Source organism: Saccopteryx leptura, chromosome 4 (genome assembly GCF_036850995.1).
Source record: "Saccopteryx leptura isolate mSacLep1 chromosome 4, mSacLep1_pri_phased_curated, whole genome shotgun sequence".
Taxonomy (NCBI): Eukaryota; Metazoa; Chordata; class Mammalia; order Chiroptera; family Emballonuridae; genus Saccopteryx; species Saccopteryx leptura.
The window spans coordinates 106,864,163-106,883,202 of NC_089506.1; the positions used below are offsets into that span (position 1 = coordinate 106,864,163).

The 19,040-nt window shown below is 46.7% G+C and overlaps 1 protein-coding gene across 2 annotated transcripts in view; it reads left to right on the forward strand.

Moving 5' to 3' along the window:
• Positions 1 to 19,040, forward strand: part of FAM124A (family with sequence similarity 124 member A) — a 73,597-nt gene that overhangs the window by 28,346 nt on the left and 26,211 nt on the right. For both annotated transcript variants that reach the window (XM_066380931.1, XM_066380933.1), the window contains one exon: positions 6,625 to 7,358. In XM_066380931.1, coding sequence (XP_066237028.1) covers positions 6,625 to 7,358 — 734 coding nt within the window. The remainder of the gene's footprint in view (positions 1 to 6,624; positions 7,359 to 19,040) is intronic.

A 19,040-nucleotide genomic window follows, 5' to 3' on the forward strand; every position in this document is an offset into this window, starting at 1 on the left:
TTAAATGAGATAAAATACATAAAGCTTTAGGACAGTGTCTGGCAAATAATAAGAGCCTAAGACATGGTTGTTAAATTTTAGAGATTAAAAAAGGACTATATAGGACAGGTAAACCATTGGGGAAAAAAATTGAACAAATACTCAGGTTGATAGTGTGCTTTCTGCGTCATAGAAGGCCTGAACTTGTGCAGTACTTAAAATTGCTTTTGTTTTACATCATGAAAGGAAAATCTAATTAGATATAATCACATAGGAAAGAGTCTTCCTTGTCCGTTTGGGAAGCAAAAACTAAACTGAAAGCTCTTAAATATTGTGTGGCCAGCTCCCACCCTCCACGCAGCCCTGAGGAGGTCTGCCCGTCGCCCGGTTCATTTCTGGTCTGGGTCCGGGTCTTGCCCTCGCTGAACAGCTGCTCCCTGCGAGCCTTTCAGAAAATGTGTGGTAGATTGGATAGAGGCAGAGACTAGCTCACAATCAGGGCGCCTCTGCTTCTCCCGGGAGGCAGACAGGCTTTTCATGACTATATTCACATTTTCTCTCCTTGTCCTCAAATTCTTGTTTTCCCATGTAGCTCCATGGAGGCAGGTTTTTGCTGGGGCATGCATAACCCTAGCACCTGAAGACAGTTTGGCACTGCATTCTGTGGCTCTTTGAGCCTGTTTATTTTAGGCTCACATGCCGTGGGCACATGCTGGCGATGGCTAGGGCATACTAATGCCACCACGCATTCTCCTTCCTCTTCTCGGGGCAGGATTTTAGCCACGGACAGCTCCCTGATGCTCACAGTGCAGAGGGAGGGAGTTCTGGCTGCCAGGCGAACTGGGGCCTGGGCCGGTGCCTTCAGCCCCTCCCCCGCCTGGGGACTGGGCATCTTGCCCTTTAGCAAAGCTGTGAACATTCACTCATCCATGCAGGCTCGGTGCGGCCTTTGTTCCGCTCCCTGGGCAACCTCTGCAGCCGGTAGAGGCGCCCGACAAGGGGCACCCTGACAACTCTTCTTGGAGACTTAGGCTATGTGACCCCAGCTCTCTTCACACCCAGGCCGCTCACACCGTCCGCAGGCTTGCTCTGGGTCGCCCTCCTGCTTTCCTGTCACTGTTGCAACCAGCTGCAGTGCTGGTCTGTGTCAGTTTCCCTCCGGGGCAGTGCTCAGATGTAAAGGCCTGGGCATGTGCCATCTGGGAGGTGGTTTCAGAAATACTCTTCCTCACAAACCCAGGGCCAGAAGAAAGAGATGTAAATGGGTGTCCAAGATGTAGTTTGAAGGAGGCAGGAGAGCAGCAGAGGGAGACGAGGTAGCAGCAGTGTGGCCAGAAATGGCTGGAGAGTGACAACCCCTGGTTCTACTGTGACAGGAATATAGCAGAGTGTGTGAGCGCACTTCCCTGAAGAGCGTGGGGTGACTGTGCGCACACAGTCAGGTGCTGGCCGACCAGGCAGGTTATTTCACCTCTTTGTGCCTCGATTTCCTGCTCTCTATAATGGGGACAATAAAAGCAACCCCCAGTTCTAGGGATGTTGTGGGGATTAAATGAGTTCATACATGTAGAACACTGAGAAAGTGCCATGTACCTGTGGTGACACTATTGGCTGTGGTGAATGTCACAGAGGCGTTAGCTATCAGTGTTACTGGGGTACCTGGCCACATGCACACCCTGAGTGAGAGGCAGGATTTTAACAGGACTACCTGACTGCTCTGACAGCTTCTTTTCCCAAACACGCTTTCTGCAACATGTGCCCTTCTTTCCTCTCCCAGAAATCATTTGTAATTGTCTCAAGTAAATTTCATCCCCAGGTTTTTCAAGGCCTTTCTGCCCCTTTCCATCTATCTTCAGCATCCATTAATGTTTTGGAAAGTCACCGTCTCCACTGTTGGGAGATCAGGGCACCAGAGAAAAGCAAAATATGCGTTTTAGATGATTACAGTATCTTCTGTCTCTACTGGAGTTCCTGACTGATGAAAGTGCTCAGTGGTTTGCATTTCATGACTTTTATTTCTTCTGCACCTCCGCTAGTAGCAGTGCTAATAATGTTCAATGAAACAGAAGGGGAGCAGAAAAAGCAAGCAAAGAGCAGAATAATCCATAACTTCAGATTGTTTTTTAAGCTATCAGGATGAATTTTCCCTAACTCAAATGGCTAGAGGAGAGTACATTTATGAGATAACTGCATACAAGCTAGAATATGGTCCAAAGGTGACTGGCCCGTCTTTAAATTTAGCCCATCACCTCAGCAACATGCAGGTCCCGTTGCCAACAGGATGTTTCTCCTGGAACTTATTCAGACATCTCAAGCCAATGTGATCAAAGTGGAACTTCTTATCCTTCCCCACAAACCTGCCCATCTTCCAATATTTCTTAACTCAGTGAAGCATCAACATCAGACCCGCTGCTGAAGCTGGAAATATCAAGGTGTACTCCTCTCCCGCTTTTTCTGCTCTCCACCTTTGGGACATGTGGCTGTCCCATGTGCCTCCTAAATAGCTACTTTATTATTTAAGTTTTGGTTTTTTTGTGTGTGAGAGGAGGATAGATAGTGAGGCAGATTCCAGCATGCACCCCAACCAGGATCCACCTGGCAACCCCATCTGGGGCTGATTCTTGAGTAGCAACTTATTTTTAGTACTTGAGGCTGACGCGCTCGGACCAGCCTAGCCATCCTCAGCTCCTGTGACCACGCTCGAACCAATCGACCACTGGCTGCAGAGGGGAAGAGAGAGAGGAGGGGAGAGAAGCAGATGGTCACTTCTCCTGTGTGCCCTAACTGGGAATTGAACCCAGGACGTCTATACACTGGGCTGACACTCTATCCACTGAGCTACCGACCAAGGCCCTAAGTAGCTTCTGAATCCATGCCTCTTCCATATACCCAGTGACTCTGCCTGTCTCTTTAACACTTCTCTGTAACAATCACTCCCAAGCCTGACCGGGCAGTGGCGCAGTGGATGGAGCGTCAGACTGGGATGCGGAGGACCTAGGTTCGAGACCCTGAGGTCACCAGCTTGAGCGAGGGCTCATCTGGTTTGAGCAAAAAGCTCACCAGCTTGAACCTAAGGTCGCTGGTTCAAGCAAGGGGTTACTTGGTGTGCTATAGCCCCACAGTCAAGGAACATATGAGAAAGCAATCAATGGACAACTAAGGTGTCGCAGCAAAAAACTAATGATTGATGCTTCTCATCTCTCTCTGTTCCTGTCTGTCTGTCCCTGTCTATCTGTCTCTGTTAAAAAAAAAAATCACTCCCAAACCAGGGCTTCAAACAGCAGCCATTTATTATTTCCCATGTGTTTGGGGTCAGCTGATATAGACCGACTTAGCTGGCACTTCACACCATGTGTCTGTGGGTGTCTGAGGTTGGCTGAGGGAGGTGAGCTCAGCTCGGGTGCCTCTGCTCTACGTAGCTCTCATCCTCCTTTCTGGCACCAGTGTGCTGGCTTGAACATGTTCTTCTCATGTAAATGTCAGAAGCATAGGAAAGCATGCCAAAACACATGTCAACTCTTGTCCCTTTCTGTTGGCCAAGCTAGGCATATGGTCTAATGCAAAGTCAAAAAGTGAGGAATCAGACTTCACCCACTGAGTGAGCGAAACTACAAAGTCACGTGGCAGAGAGCAAGGAGACAGGGCAGGATAAAGAACGAGGGCCAGTTGTGCAATCTTCCACACTGCCAAGTCTTTGTTATCGCTTGTCTAGACTCTTCGCCTGTCTTCTGTGTTCTCAGCTTTGCCTGTTGTTAACCTCCCCCTGACTTAATTCTGACATCCCTTTATTAAAACTTTCCATTGTCGCTTATTACTACCACATTGAGCTGAAGCCCTGTACAACTTGGCTCCAGTCCATTTTTTCCTACTGCGTCTGTTGCTATGGTTCAGAATTACTCACTACCCCCTTCCAAATATGCTTGGTTTTTTGGCACAGTTCGGTGCCTTCGTAAACAGCCTTCCTGCTTCCCACAGAAATCTCTCCCACAATAAAGATCATTATTAGTGTTATGTTTACCTTTCAAGCTCCATTACATGCTGCCTCCTCTAGAAAACCTTAGAAACCCTCTGGAGAAAAGTTGCTCTTCCTTTGTCATATGACAGTAAATTGGAATTGCATTGTGCTCATCTTTAACTCATACAAATTTGGGAATACATGCTCAGCCAAAGGGGAAGGTGTAGAGTTTAGGTAATTGTACCCACCCTTCTGCTCCATATCACAGGAGTTCTAAGACTGGGCTCTGCCGTTACCGTAGTCAGCCTTTGGTTCCAGAAGCCGCCTGAGTTCTCAGAATCCTCTTGTAGCGTGGAAGGCATAGCCTTGGAGTGTGTGGGGGTGAGGGAGGGGAAGCAGCAGGATGTCTAGTGTTTAATGATACAAGACTATTCTTTTATAACACAGCCATGAAGCAAGCCTGTTATTTCACCTGATGTTCAATCAAAGGAACATCTATCTGGCTGTGTTGCTGCAAGTCAGTACCTTCAGTACTGTATTGGAAATCCAAGGAGATTTCAGTGGTAATATTGTCTGTACATAATTTTTATTTCATGATGACTCTAATACAACTCCTGCCTAAGTACTACTCTATTGTATGTCCTACATATCAGATTGAATTTTAATTTTTTATATCTGTGTTTTTCTAACTAAATCATTTGTGGCTTTATGGTTCTTTAGAGGACTCCTGCCTATGCTTGTGCGGCTTGTGCACTTGCAACAGAGTCTGTGGAAAGGCACTTTCATAGGACTTGGTGGTCACAGCTTCCCACTCCCTAATACATAGTAATTGCTCAAGGCATGTGTAAATGAGTGTATAAATGAGGAAGAAGGCAAGAACAAATTGAACTAACCATTCCTAAGTGAGATATCCAACAGTCAAAGTTGGGATTAAAATTCAGACAGGTTTTGATCCAGCAAAATTGAAACCATGTTATTACAAGTGCATCTGACAGAATTTACCTATAAACTAAGTTGGAATGTCTTGTTTACCTACAACAACAAAAAATTACCTTTCATCTTGTGAACTGATCAAGACTATGGTTCCTGAAAGCACATCACACTTCTCAAATTGACTGCATGATTACCCTATGCCTAAAACCCTAGTGGACATTATGAAGGACGTGTGTGAAGCCAGATCTAGATTCTAGTTGACTCTGGCCCCCGAAGTCACAGTAGACTTACAGATATCTTTAAAAAAAGATTTATTATTATTATTTTTGGTGACAAAGACAGAGAGAGGGACAGATAGAGACAGACAGACATGAAGGGAAAGAGATGAGAAGTATCAATTCTTCGTTGTGGCACCTTAGTTATTCATTGATTGCTTTCTCATATGTGCCCTGACCAGGAGGCTACAGCAGAGCAAGTGACCCCTTGCTCAAGCCAGTGACCTTGGGCTCAATCTGGTGAGGCTTGCTCAAACCAGATGAGCCCATGCTCAAGCTGACAACCTTGGGTTTTTGAACCTGGCTCCTCCGCATCCCAGTCTAATGCTCTATCCACTGCGCCACTGCCTAGTCAGGCAAAAAAAGAGATTTCTTAATTGCCCCTTGGATGAGTCATAAAGCTTATATAAATGCAACTAGAGCCCATCTTTCAAAAGAGCAAGACTTTTTATCAGGTTATTTGATAAAAATATACCGAATATTTGTGAATTATAAATATGCCAGTGTAGCCAACAAATTGTTCATCCCATGGGAATATTTCACGTATTCTAAAAGTCAGTATAAAATAAAAATTATGTATAGACAATATTACCCTGAAATTTTCTTAGATTTCCAATACAGTACTGAAGTTAACTTCGCACTTAGAATTTGAAGCTTCCAAATGTTCTGTCAGAGGAGATAGGGGCGGTACTGACCCATTTAGGACTTATGGGCTTCTGGGTAGGCATGGCCTGAGTAAGAGCCCAAAGGGCAGCATTACACAGGCAGTGACAGTCCCACCTCAAGTCTCCCACCCCTAACCATAGTCCCAGTCAGCTCCAACAGCAGGGACACTGTGCTTGTCCCTGCATTGTTCTTCCCTGTGTTTCCAGCCACAGAGTGATCATGACCAGGCCGCCACACCGTGACTAGGACGCTGTTGGCAGGATGCCTCAACAATTAGGACTTGAACTGTCAGAGTAAGCATCTAGCACAGCACCTAGCACAGGGCGTGAAGAAAGCATTCCATAAATGTTTGTTAAATGAACAAAATAAAGCGATGCAATAAGCAAAGCAAAGGATCACAGTGGTGTGGGAACATTTGTGGCATACAGCACTGCAATTCAAGAAATACTGAACGGTGTACCCTTAATGCTACAGCATCTTCTCTGTGGGCTTGTTTTCCCTTCCAGATCAGTGGATACTTGGCTTCCTACTGCCTCAGAGAAAGTACATTCACCTGATAAAGTACAGCACCAAAGTTTTAACACTTAACACTGCCTGGCTGGGGAACCATTTATAGCAATGGCTCTTCAGCTTTTGGTTGCTAGGATACTGCAACAGCAGTTTTTGCTTGGACACTTGGGATTATAAAATCATAACGATCATGGAGCCAGTTCAGTTAGAATTTAGCTTCTCTTCCTAACTAGACTTTGCATGTCATCACAGGACACCTGAATGCAATAGTCACAATTTGGGGTTGTTTTCTTTTTGTGCTCCCAGGTGAGCTTTCTGTGGAGGAGGCACAGGACCCTTTCCTGGTGAGCATCCACATCATCGCAGACCCAGGGGAATCCCAGCCCCTGCAGGAGGCCATCGACAAGGTGTTGGCTTGGATCCACCCAGATCTGCCGCTGTTCCGGGTCTCGGAAAGGAGGGCCTGCCGGCGGCGGAGGAAGGCCCCGAAAGCGGCGCAGCCTGCGCTGGCGGTGGTCCTCTTCCTGCAGGAGGAGTACGGCGACGAGCAGATCCTGCAGCTGCACCGCACGCTGCAGCGGCCGCCCTGGCGCCACCACCACACGGAGCGCGTGCCCAGCAGGTTCCTGCCCTACCTGCCCTGCAGCCAGGACTTCTTCACGCTGGCCCCCGGGACGCCGCTCTGGGCTATCCGGCCCGTGCACTACGGCCGGGAGATCGTGCGCTTCACCATCTACTGCCGCCACGACAACTACGCCGACATCCTCAAGTTCTACGAGCTGATCCTCAGGCGGAGCCCCAGCCAAAGGAAGATGGACTTCTGCATCTTCCCCATTTTCTCCAACCTTGATGTGGACATCCAGTTCTCCCTCAAGAGACTGCCCTGCGACCAGAACCCTGTCCCTACCGACTCCTCCTTGCTGGAGTTCCGAGTCAAGGACATCGGGGAGCTCGTGCCTCTCTTGCCCAATCCCTGCAGCCCCATCAGTGAGGGCCGCTGGCAGACGGAGGACCACGACGGAAACAAGATCCTTCTGCAGGTACCTGGGGACATCTGTCTGTGTCTGTCTCCCTGTCTGTCTGAGGGAACAGAGAAAAAGTGGGTTGGCTCTGCCAGAAACCCCAGTGACTGCCTGTTATAGAGCAATGAAGTTAAAAGGAGAAATCAATGGCCCTCATTTTGGCCTCACACCTAGTAAGGGGTCCCTAGAATTCCTAAACAAAAGAGGAGGGCTCCTTGCATTTGGTTCTTTTCATCTTACTGTGATGGCCACGTGCCTCACACACACAGCTGCCCACCCCTGCCCTACCTCTTTACCCACCTGTGTTTGAGCACCCACCGGTGGCCTCTGGGTATTCCAGACGAGCTGTATCCCAGGGAGCTTGTTATGAAAGATTCTGGAATCGACTCCTTCACATTTGGGGAGTTTTACAAATGTATTCGTCACTCTCACAGAGGAATTGAAGGAAAACCCATCTATGAAAATTGTGAGACATACTACATTCAGTAGAGAAGGTCCTGTTTCCTTCCTCACTCTGGTGTCACCCCCACCTTGTCCCCTTCCACTGCTGGACAGTAGGTTGTTAAGATTATGTGACCACTTGAAAAATGACTTTCTCATGAACATTTTAAGGAGTAAGTGATGCCTGTGAACCTTCTGATTTCATCAAGAGTGGGAAAGGGTGAGGGGATGTATTTTAAGAATATGGAGGCAGTAGCCCTGGCCGGTTGGCTCAGCGGTAGAGCGTCGGCCTAGCGTGCGGAGGACCCGGGTTCGATTCCCGGCCAGGGCACACAGGAGAAGCGCCCATTTGCTTCTCCACCCCTCCGCCGCGCTTTCCTCTCTGTCTCTCTCGTCCCCTCTCGCAGCCAAGGCTCCATTGGAGCAGAGATGGCCCGGGCGCTGGGGATGGCTCTGTGGCCTCTGCCTCAGGCGCTAGAGTGGCTCTGGTCGCAACATGGCGACGCCCAGGATGGGCAGAGCATCGCCCCTGGTGGGCGTGCCGGGTGGATCCCCGTCGGGCGCATGCGGGAGTCTGTCTGACTGTCTCTCCCTGTTTCCAGCTTCAGAAAAAAAAAAAAAAAAAAAATGGAAAAAAAAAAAAAAAAAGAATATGGAGGCAGTAGACCATCCTGCCTTTGCTCAGTTACTAGACACCTGTCTCCTCCCATCCTGCCAAGGGTCGTCCAACACTCTTTCAAGGTCATTAATTATACCCTGAAATTCAAAATTCAGCATATAGATTGAATAGTGTCCTATACCTGGCACTATCTAATAAATGCTTTCCAAACCCAGGCTTTCTTGAATCAACTTGTAAACCAGTTCAAGGAATATAGGACTTTGTTTTTCTGGAAAGGCCCTGCTGTTGGCTACCTGAAAAGAGAAAGCCAATAGCGAATTAGAGGCCATCGTCTTAAAAGGCGCTGATTGTTTTACTTGAATCACAGTTGAAGTTTCAGTTTTTGTTGGTTTTGGCATTAAACATCAGAAATGTAATGCATATATCACAGAATGAAGTGAAAAATTGGCACATGTGAGATAACTGCTTAAAACTACAGCAAGGACACATTGCTCCAGTTAGGAAGGTCACCTTGAGGTATTTACTATTTATAGGAACTGGATAATTTTCAGATTTCCCTTTGAACTGTACAGATAAATAATATTGCTTTATTGTTCGGTGAACTGAAAGCTAGCTATCGTTTGCTCTATATTCCCTTTTGAAATGTAACAAAAATTCTGTGTTTGAGGACTGCTGATTCTTTATGCAAAATATAATGCAGTTGAATAAGTAAATGTTAATGGGAGATTTTGTTTATACTATAAAACCAAAATGAATGAGATTATTTATGAAGGGACTTCTTCATATTTGTAGTAATTAGCATACTTTTTTCCCAAAAATAGTAATATGTAGAGGAATTAAATTAATGTTGGCAGAAATGACTAATAGCTCCCTCATACATTTTGATTCCGGCCACTTGAACAGGTTACTAATACTCCATCACTGCAGAAAGCAACCTTCTGCTCTAACATGACAGAGACACCAGCGCAATTCTTTATGTTACTTTTAAAAGTAAAAATGTATATTGCACTCTTTAGTAAAATTAAGAAACTTAGGTCATGGGGAGAAGGACGAAGTTGAGAGCTCATTTTTACCTACATTTTTCTTAGCAGTATATATTTCCCAAGCTCTATTTTTAACTATAATTTTTAATATAAATGCTTTTGTTTCAACTGGGTGGAGTCACACATTGAAGAAAAATCTTTGTTGAGTAGTTTTTAATTACTTTCTTAAAATATAAATTGTATTTTGTTTCCTCGTATTGCCTCACTGATCAAACATCCCATATTTCAGAGACTTACTCCCATTTAACTCCTCAGGGTGAGAAGCTGAGAACTTTTTTTTTTTCTGGGTGCTACTCTCCCTCTTATAAGAATTTGGAAATTTATTTATTTTTACTAAAATATGATAAGACAGAAAGAAAGCCTTTCTCTTCCTTAAACCCATCTTCCCTTCTTGCTTGGCATTGCTGGGTTCCGGAGAACAAGCCAGAGTGGGCACGTCGGCAGATGCCCAAGAACCCTCTGAAAAAGGCATCTTAGGAGTTTGAGTTAATGTCTGCTGCTGCTAACCTGGAATCCAGGTCTGTGTTTGTGAATCCACATCGCTGAGAACCAACACTGTACTTCAAACATGATAGGTTCTCTTTATATGTGTCTCTTTACTTTTTATTGAAGAGTAACATAAATCATATCATAGGAAAAGTGCACACCTCATAAATATACAGCTCAGTGAATTGTCACAAATGGAACATTCATGTGATCAGAACCCAATTGGAGAAACAGAACAGAGAAACAGAGAGAAAGCCTTTTTTCCCCCACTCCTGGGACTCACTTCCCCCTTCAGTGAACATATTGATTACTCAATATTGCATTAAAGGTGGGGAGTAGTACCTAGTCAAAAAAGTTGGAAATGTTATGTTTTTTGTACTTGTAAGTAGATCTCATATTTTTAAAATAAGACTTAAGATGGCTGACAGATATAAACCATACAAGAAGTTTAGTAAAAATCATTAGATAGCTAAGGGATTTGAAGTAAAGGGAAAATATCAATAGGAAAGTAAGATACACCAAGTGTGACACCCACAACGCAGGTCATTTTCTATATGCTGTCTAAGGCTGTGCTGGAAGTTGATAGTCACTAGCCACATATGGCCATTTAAATGTAAACTTAATTAAAATTAAATAAAATTTAAAATTTACTAGACACATTTCAAGTGCTCAGTAGCCACATATGGTTAGTGGCTGCTACACTGAACAGCACAAATGCAGAACATTTCCATCATCAAAGAAAGTTCTCTTGGACAATGTGGTTCCAGAAATAGGCCCTAAGTTTGACTTTCATTTTTGTAGCAGCACAGCAAAATGGAAAACCATCAGTGCAGTGATTTATAACATCTGTGAGGTAAAAATGAGCCATGCTTTAGATGCACAAGTGTTCCTGGTTCTGAGTCCTGGGAGCAGTGTCCCCACACCCTCTCATGCTCACAGTGGTGTCAGCAGCCAACCGTCAACTGCGCCTCTGCTACAGCTACAAGACCTCCCAAGGCTTGTCCTTATACAGGGCCTGCAGTGTGGGCCAGGGAGCCCAGCCAAATGTCAGTTCAGGAAAGCCACTGCCCTGAGGAGGCTGGGCAAAGCAAGGTGATCCTACCTCCAGCTCCTGGGGGCTCAGCTTAGTCCTAGAGAGAGAGAGATCTACCAATTGTTTCTCTCAGCCAAGCTTTTGGCAGATACTGAATGACAGTGAGCTTGGCTTCTTTATTCCCAGCTGAGGACCTAGGGTAGACCTGTTCCACAGAGCTGGTAAAGAAATCATGTATCTTATGAGTCAGCCAAATTGGCCTATGTGTTGACATCTTCTTAGTCCTGACAAGGACATGGGGCTGAACAGAAGGCCACCCTCCTCCTTTGGAGACCTGCCATGGGAGTGTTATTAGGCAGGTGCATTTTTAATTTTTCGAGGTAACGCCATACTGTTTTTCACAGTGGTTGCACCAGTCTGCATTTCCCCCAAACTCCACATCCATCCTCGCCAATACTTGTCGCTTGTTGACTTATTGACGATAGCCATTCTGACAGGTGTGAGGAGATAGCTCACTGCAGTTTTAATTTGCATTTCTCTAATGATTAATGATGTCGAACATCTTTTCATATGTCTATTGGCCATCTGTATGTCTTCTTTGGAGAAATGTCTATTCATATCCTTTGCCCATTTTTTAATTGGATTGAGTTTTTTTGCACACCATCGGATTTAGGTCAGGTAACTGCCACTCCCAGTATTAGCAACAGCAAGTGGTACTTAGGTGCATTTGACTCCTGAACCCACACTGGCTGTGGAGCCCTTTGTTCTCTTCCAAGAAACCCCACAGTGACCTAGGCATCTGCTTTTCAACTTCAGTAGGCATAGAAATCCAGAGGCCTGGGGCCCGCCTTCAGAGACTGATCTGAGAGCTCCAGGCCAGGCCTAAGGTCTTGCATTTGTACCCAGCTCCCAGGTGCTCCTGCCTGAAGCACCCTCTCTGCACAGTCACCAGGCGCAGGATGTACTAAGGGCAGAGGCCTACTCAGTGGTTGCTTCAAGTGGTACTACCAGTGTTTAGGGGAAATTCACTTGTAAAGTGTATTATAGTTGTACTTAGTAGGAGGCTTGGGACAGAACATCAAGAATACAAGTCACAATATTGTGCTGCTCATTTCACCATATATATTAACATTTTACATACATATATATGTGTGTGTATATATATATATATATAATCATTATGTTGTACACTAAAAGGAATATGTTTAATGTCAATTATATATCAATTAAAATAAAGAAAAAAGAGAACAAGGTGGAAGAGGTGTCTGGAAGATAAGCAGAGCTTTCTAAAACTGTCTGTGACCTGTTCCAGCCCTAAGCCTGTTCCATGCACAGCAGCTACTCAGTAGACATTAGCTTGTCCCTCCTCTTGCTTGGGCTCTGGTGTCTCAGAGCAAGGATGCAGTGACCCAAGGGCTTAGGTCATCCACACACAGAAGCAGGAAGATGCCCTATAAACAAGAGGCCACTGGGCACAGCAGCCTGCTCCCGCCCCCGGGGGCGTGGCTCCCAGTGCAGACTGAGTAAACGGCTGTCCCATCAGCCACACGCACACGCTGGGCTATTTGACCTGTGCAGATCACCCAGGGTGCTTGAAAGTCGCCTCCAGGAAATCATTTCCCAGAACAGTATCTGGGGCTAATATTCTCACAGGATGTGGGAGTTTCTTCCTAAATGGGTTTCAGAACTTTCCATTAGTTTTTTCTTTCGCTCCACCAGCCTTCCACCCTCCCAAGTGGAAGGTCAAACAGTACTTTGACTTTTAGGAACTTTTCACCTGGTTTCTGTCTTAATGCTGAAAAAATGAGCCTCTGGACCCTCTGGAACATTATGTGAGGGAATCTGCCTCCCTCTTTGTCCTCTATTCAGCTTTGCCGCCCAAAAAGTCTAGGTTCCACTAGTTTGGACTTTTGTTGCCTCAGAGGAATCACTTTCTTCCCAAGGTGGTCAGGAAGGGCATATGTGTGACAATCTAGTAAATATGTGCCAATGCAACTGTCATGGTCCCTATTCATAGCAGGCTCTCAGCAAACACCTGCTCTTAAAGAAAACAGAACCCCCCAGGCAGACACCACCAGCCTCGAAAGTTTAGAAGCGCCCACCCACGCACGGGGGGGAGGGGGGCTCCTGGGCCCTCTGTAGCACCCCCCCTGGGCCCTCTGTAGCACCCCCCCCCGGGCCCTCTGTAGCACCGCCCCCCCCGGGCCCTCTGTAGCACCCCCCCTGGGCCCTCTGTAGCACCCCCCCTGGGCCCTCTGTAGCACCTGCTGGAGTCAGCCGTGGCCAGAACGTCTTCAGGCCCTTAGGCAGGAGCCCTAAACTTTCACATTGGGCGACCTCTGGCCGTGACCCCTCCCTCTGCTCTGTGGACCAGGTTTGGAGAGGAGTGGACAGTAGACCCTGAAGGGAAATGGGAACGTGTGAAGGGCCTCAGTTATGGGGAGAGACAGGCAGCCATGGGCAGGGAGCCTGGACATGCTCCAGGCCTGTCCCACAGGACGCTCTGTCCATTTGCTGCTGAAAGCTGTTGGTCGGTGTGTCACATTATCACCCCAGCTCCCAGGAGACCAAGTGTGACTCCGTCTGCTGGCAGATCAAGCAGACTCTGTGTGCACTCTCCAGCCGAGAAAGGAAAGGGCTACACTTGATAGTCCTGCTCTGATCAAAAAGGACCTGAAGGGTTCCCAGCCTCTTTGCACACCTCCCTGCCCCCTGGACCTCACTGCATCCCTGCAGAGGGGCCTGACCCTGCCAAACACGGGAGCACTGTGCATCCCCTGGCTGACAAGTGACTGTGATTACAGCATCTCCATGGTGTCTCACAGTGGGGCTCTCCTGTGGCCAAGGAAAATTTTCTAAATGGGCTTTACACTCAATGACTTGTAATTAGAGGGAGCCTGGTGCAAACACACATTCTGCCTGGGCATGCAGATATCTCGAACCTGCTTTGGGAAGGAAGCAAGTCAACAGTATCTCTCACAGTGACTTACTGAGAATGTTATATAATGCTATTTAGTTTTATCCTTTATTATTTCAGTACTTCTAAGAATATTTTAAGCAAACATGTATTTCAGGATAATTGTTCTAAGAAGTCAGAAAGCATAGAGAGAAGGGCAGAGAGGAAGGCTGTGCAGATCAAGTGTTGAGCTTCCTGAGCGCCAAAGCAGAAAGAGAAACCCGATGTATATTGTTCGATTGAAAAGAATTCCCGATCTGAAAACACAAACATTTCTGAGTGCTAAAGCTCAGGTTCCTTTTATAACAATTATTCAAGATAACTATGACTAGTCAGTCTTCCACTCTGACTTTTTGGAAGATGCAGAAATGTTTTTCACGTGGCCATGGATAGAGGAGCCCTCCCCCCCACCCCACCCCACCCCACCCCACCCCACCCCCCCCCCCGTGCGTGGGTGGGCGCTTCTAAACTTCCGAGGCTGGTGGTGTCTCCCTGGGGGGTTCTGTTTTCTTTAAGAGCAGGTGTTTGCTGAGAGCCTGCCATGAATAGGGACCATGACAGTTGCATTGGCACATATTTACTAGATTGTCACACATATGCCCTTCCTGACCACCTTGGGAAGAAAGTGATTCCTCTGAGGCAACAAAAGTCCAAACTAGTGGAACTTAGACTTTTTGGGTGGCAAAGCTGAATAGAGGTGAATGATGACCCTTAACAGCTGCAACCATTCATGTCTGTAGGCCATTAATGTCTTTACTCTGGAACAGTGGTTTAATGCCTATGATTGCTATTGATTAAAGAGTTGAGAAGAGGAAATAAATTAGAAATGGCATTTAAAAAGCCTTAAAGTGACAGGATGGGAACAACCACGTGGACCTGTGGAGCGCCCTTTCTCCCTGTGATTTGTCAGTGTTCCTGTTCTCACAGGGCTCCTCACGCCTGAGCCCACTCCTTCTGCACCCTCTGGACTCTGTGCTCACCTCCCCCGCCCCACTGCCTGCTTGCCAGTTCCCAGGGTCAGTGGGTTCGGTGGGCTGTGCTTTGAGATGTTTCTTAACTGCAGCTGGGTAGAGCTTTAAAGTTGCATACGTCATGCACTCTTCTGTAGCAATGCCTTCCACTTACTAAGCATATATCTGATTCTTTCATGGTCCAGGCATTGTATATATATCATCATTAATCCTCAAAAGCTAAGAATTGTTTTTACCATTTTGTATATATTACAAGTTTGGCCTCTGAGCCAAAGTTTCCCATCTCTTTCAGATGCCAGATCTGTGACCCTGAGCCAGTTGCTTGCCCTCTATGTTCCTCAGTTTCTTTATCTGTCAAATGGGGATAACACAAGTGAGTGTCTCCTGGATTGCTGTGTCAGCCGGGCTCACTCCGAGAGACTTCCATGTAATCTGGCATAAGGGCCACACACCATCATGGGAGCAGGCAGAGAAGGCTGCGCCCAGGTATTAGACCCGAGATCGCCCCCAATCAGTCCAGGCAGGAGAAAAAGCTGATGCAAGTTAAGGAAACCAAGGATATGCTGGAACCCATGGGGACAAGCTGACCTCCAGGTTTGTCTGTCACCACTTCAATTTCATGTGATATAGTGACCTGAAGAGAAGCTGACATCCTTTGTCACAGACCTAAAATGCACCTTCCCAGGTTCACTCTGGCAGAGACAGCTTATCACCAGTCCAGCTGGCTAGATGGTCTGGGTCTTCCACCTGATAATGTTCTCTGGCAGGTGGGGCTTGCTATAAAGGTCTGTTTTTGGGTGAGGCCACTTCCTGGGCTCTGAGGTTCAGGGTGGAGGCATGGCGACATTGGCCGAAAATGGCTGGATAAAACTGTTGGCTTGGTTCGCTGTCCAAGTGAGGGTGTAGGGTTGGTTTGATGGTCGCCTGGGTTCTCTGGCCAGGCTTAGTAGACGTAGGTGACTGAGTACTAGTCTCAGCAGTAGTCAGGGAAGGAATTAGCTCACAGCCCTGGCAGATCAGCAGAACAGGGCTCAAGGCTGCATGGCTCTGTTTGGGGGCCCAAATCCGGCTAGACTGTGCACTGAATTTCTTGACCAGATAGGCCACCATTTTGCTCTGGAGATGGGAAACCCCATGCTGTGCTCTGTTTAAGTGTCACTGTGAGGACAGCTTCGAGTGCCACTGTAAGGACAGCTGTAGGACAGGCTGCGCAGCTTCCTGTGTGCTCCTGTCAGGTCTCCAGGTCAAGCAGGTGGGAGGCTGTATTCAGCAGCGGTGGGGCTACAAATTAGTTTCCCTAACCATGTGGGCCCCCAGATGGGCCCCCACACAGGCCCCGAGGCTGGCAAGGCTCTTGTTTCGGGATCAAATTAGGTAGAACTATGCACCAATGTCCTTGGCCTGACAGGTTAGCATCCTAATTACAGATGGGTAGGGCTGCTGGCTGGGTCTCTACTCAAGTTCCACTATAATTGAAGTTGCAAGATGGGCCCCAGAAGTTCTGGTTAGGTTCCCATGTTGTGTTGGGCTGGAAGTTGTATTGAGCTTTGATTGTAACTATAAATTACTTTTCCTGCATGGTTGCAGTACAGAACAGGCCCCGGGGCCAGCAAAGCCCTTTAATTCACAGTCAAATCAGACAAACATGTACGCTAATTTCCCTGAGCACATGGTGCCACCATCTTGGCTCTGCAGACAGAGTCACTGACCAAGTTCTCCATTAAAGTGCTGCTGTAATCAGGGCTGCAGGGTGGCTACCAAGATGCCCAGGAGCTCTGGCATGACTTGCTGCTCAGCAGGGTTGGAGACTATATTCAACAGTAGGTAGAGCTATAGATTAGCTTCCCTGCCTTGAGGGCAGGGAGTGTTGCACACATAGGAGGCCCCAAGGCCCACAAGACTACAACTAATCAGGCAGGCCTGTGCACCAACGGTCCAGGCAGGGTCACGGGCCTGCCTCTGCAGACAAGCAGAGTGACAGTTGATCCTGCTCACTGCAATGGCTACTAAGTGACTAATGGACAGGTAGCATATACAGGCTGGACAGAGGGGTGACTCACCTCCGGGAGGGTTGAAGCCGCACGGAAGGAGCACTCACCATGCTGCTCAGGACGGCACAGTTTAAAACGCATGAAGTGTTTATTTTTGGAATTTTTCATTTAATATTTTTGGAGCACAGATGAGCACACATAACTGAAACCATGAAAAGCAAACTTGTGAATAACAGGCAACTACTATAGATGTTGGCTATTCTTGTTGGGGGAGCAAAATCAAGGAGCACCTATGTCACCATCTTGGCGACGTCATCCCAAGGGAAAGGATTTAGAATGGTAACTCCTAGCACTTAGTAAGGTTATTAAGTGTTGTTTGTTGCTGTTGTTGTTGTTATCACTACCATCACCACTGCCATCACCGTCAGAGCTACTAAACCACTTGCCCTGGGCCACTAAGCTAATAAGTGAACCAGTGAGGATTCAAATGCACAGAGGTGGCTATACTATTAGCTGAATTTGGTGGCTGCCTAGGGCATCCCAGCTTCAGAGGCCTCTCTCCAAACCACTAAAAGCATCTTTGTGCCTGAGACTGAATTCAGACCCATCTCAGCCACAGACAGGATTTACTTAAATTATTCTTAGGAGATACAGGTTAAAATATTTAGAAGTAAAATGTTAGGAACGCCACAAATTGCTTACAAGTGATTCAGCAAAAAAAGCTATATGTAGATTCTATTACATATAAATATTATCATACATATATGTCTACATACAAATAAATTATCTAAATGGTATAAACATGTAAAAATGTACCTATACATGTGTAGATAAAAGAAGGCAAAACAGTTGTATCTAGGCTGGGCCTTGTACTAGTCTTTCAACATTTTACATTTTAAAAGTTTCATAGTAAAACATTGGAGAAAAGTGCACGTATTTTCAGCCATTTTTAGAGGGATAGTTTTAGGCACCTTTCACCAGTAGTGCCCATTGCATATATATTGTCAGATTTTCATTTAGCATATAGAAAAGCTGTCATATACTAGATAAAATATAGAACAAAAACAATGCTTCTCTACTAAGTTGGGTAACTGAAGCTGCATTTTTTTTTTCTTCCATTTTTCTGAAGCTGGAAACAGGGAGAGACAGTCAGACAGACTCCCGCATGCGCCCAACCAGGATCCATCCGGTACGCCCACCAGGGGCGAAGCTCTGCCCACCAGGGGGTGATGCTCTGCCCATCCTGGGCATCGCCATATTGCGACCAGAGCCACTCTAGCGCCTGAGGCAGAGGCCACAGAGCCATCCCCAGCGCCCGGGCCATCTTTGCTCCAATGGAGCCTCGGCTGCAGGAGGGGAAGAGAGAGACAGAGAGGAAAGTGCGGCGGAGGAGTGGAGAAGCAAATGGGCGCTTCTCCTGTGTGCCCTGGCCGGGAATCGAACCCAGGTCCTCCGCACGCTAGGCCGACGCTCTACCGCTGAGCCAACCGGCCAGGGCTGAAGCTGCATTTTAATGTGCGTTAGTGACCAGGAATCCTCATATCTGACCTCAGAGCCAGTTGAGGTGGGGGGAGGGGGCTGGGGGATGGATCGGTAACGCTCGGAGGAAGCATGTGCAGTAGTTTGTTTATGGCAGAACTTGGCAACTGAACTTTAGAAGGAGGTGATAAGGCCCTAATAGGCCATGTGGACTAAAGATTTGCAAAAAGTTTAAGGCTATCATAAAAATGTCTGTAAGTAGGAATGAACATAGTATGGGCAGAAACTTGAGCATTATCACGCTAAAGGACAGGGCCTCCTACCTGGGAAGAGTGTGGCCTGCCCTGAGCTGCTGTTCCTTGGCCTCTGCTCACACGGGGCCCTCTGGCTTCCATCAGTTGCTGCTGCCCTCATACTGGCACTTGGGAATAAGAAAAGTCCGGCAACAGTGTCAGATACAGTCATTGGTCCTTCTGGCAGTTGTTGAATCCACTCAGGAAAGAAAATAGAATTATGTATAGAAATAATAAAATAAACAAGCCTATAATACTAAAATGTTTGTGTTGAGTTCAGAAATAATAATTTGTTCATGTTTGGTATTTTAAGAATTTGTTGTCTTAGAAAATTTGGTCTATAGAGCAAGTGATCAACCTGTGCTTCCGATTTAAAATGTAGTTTACA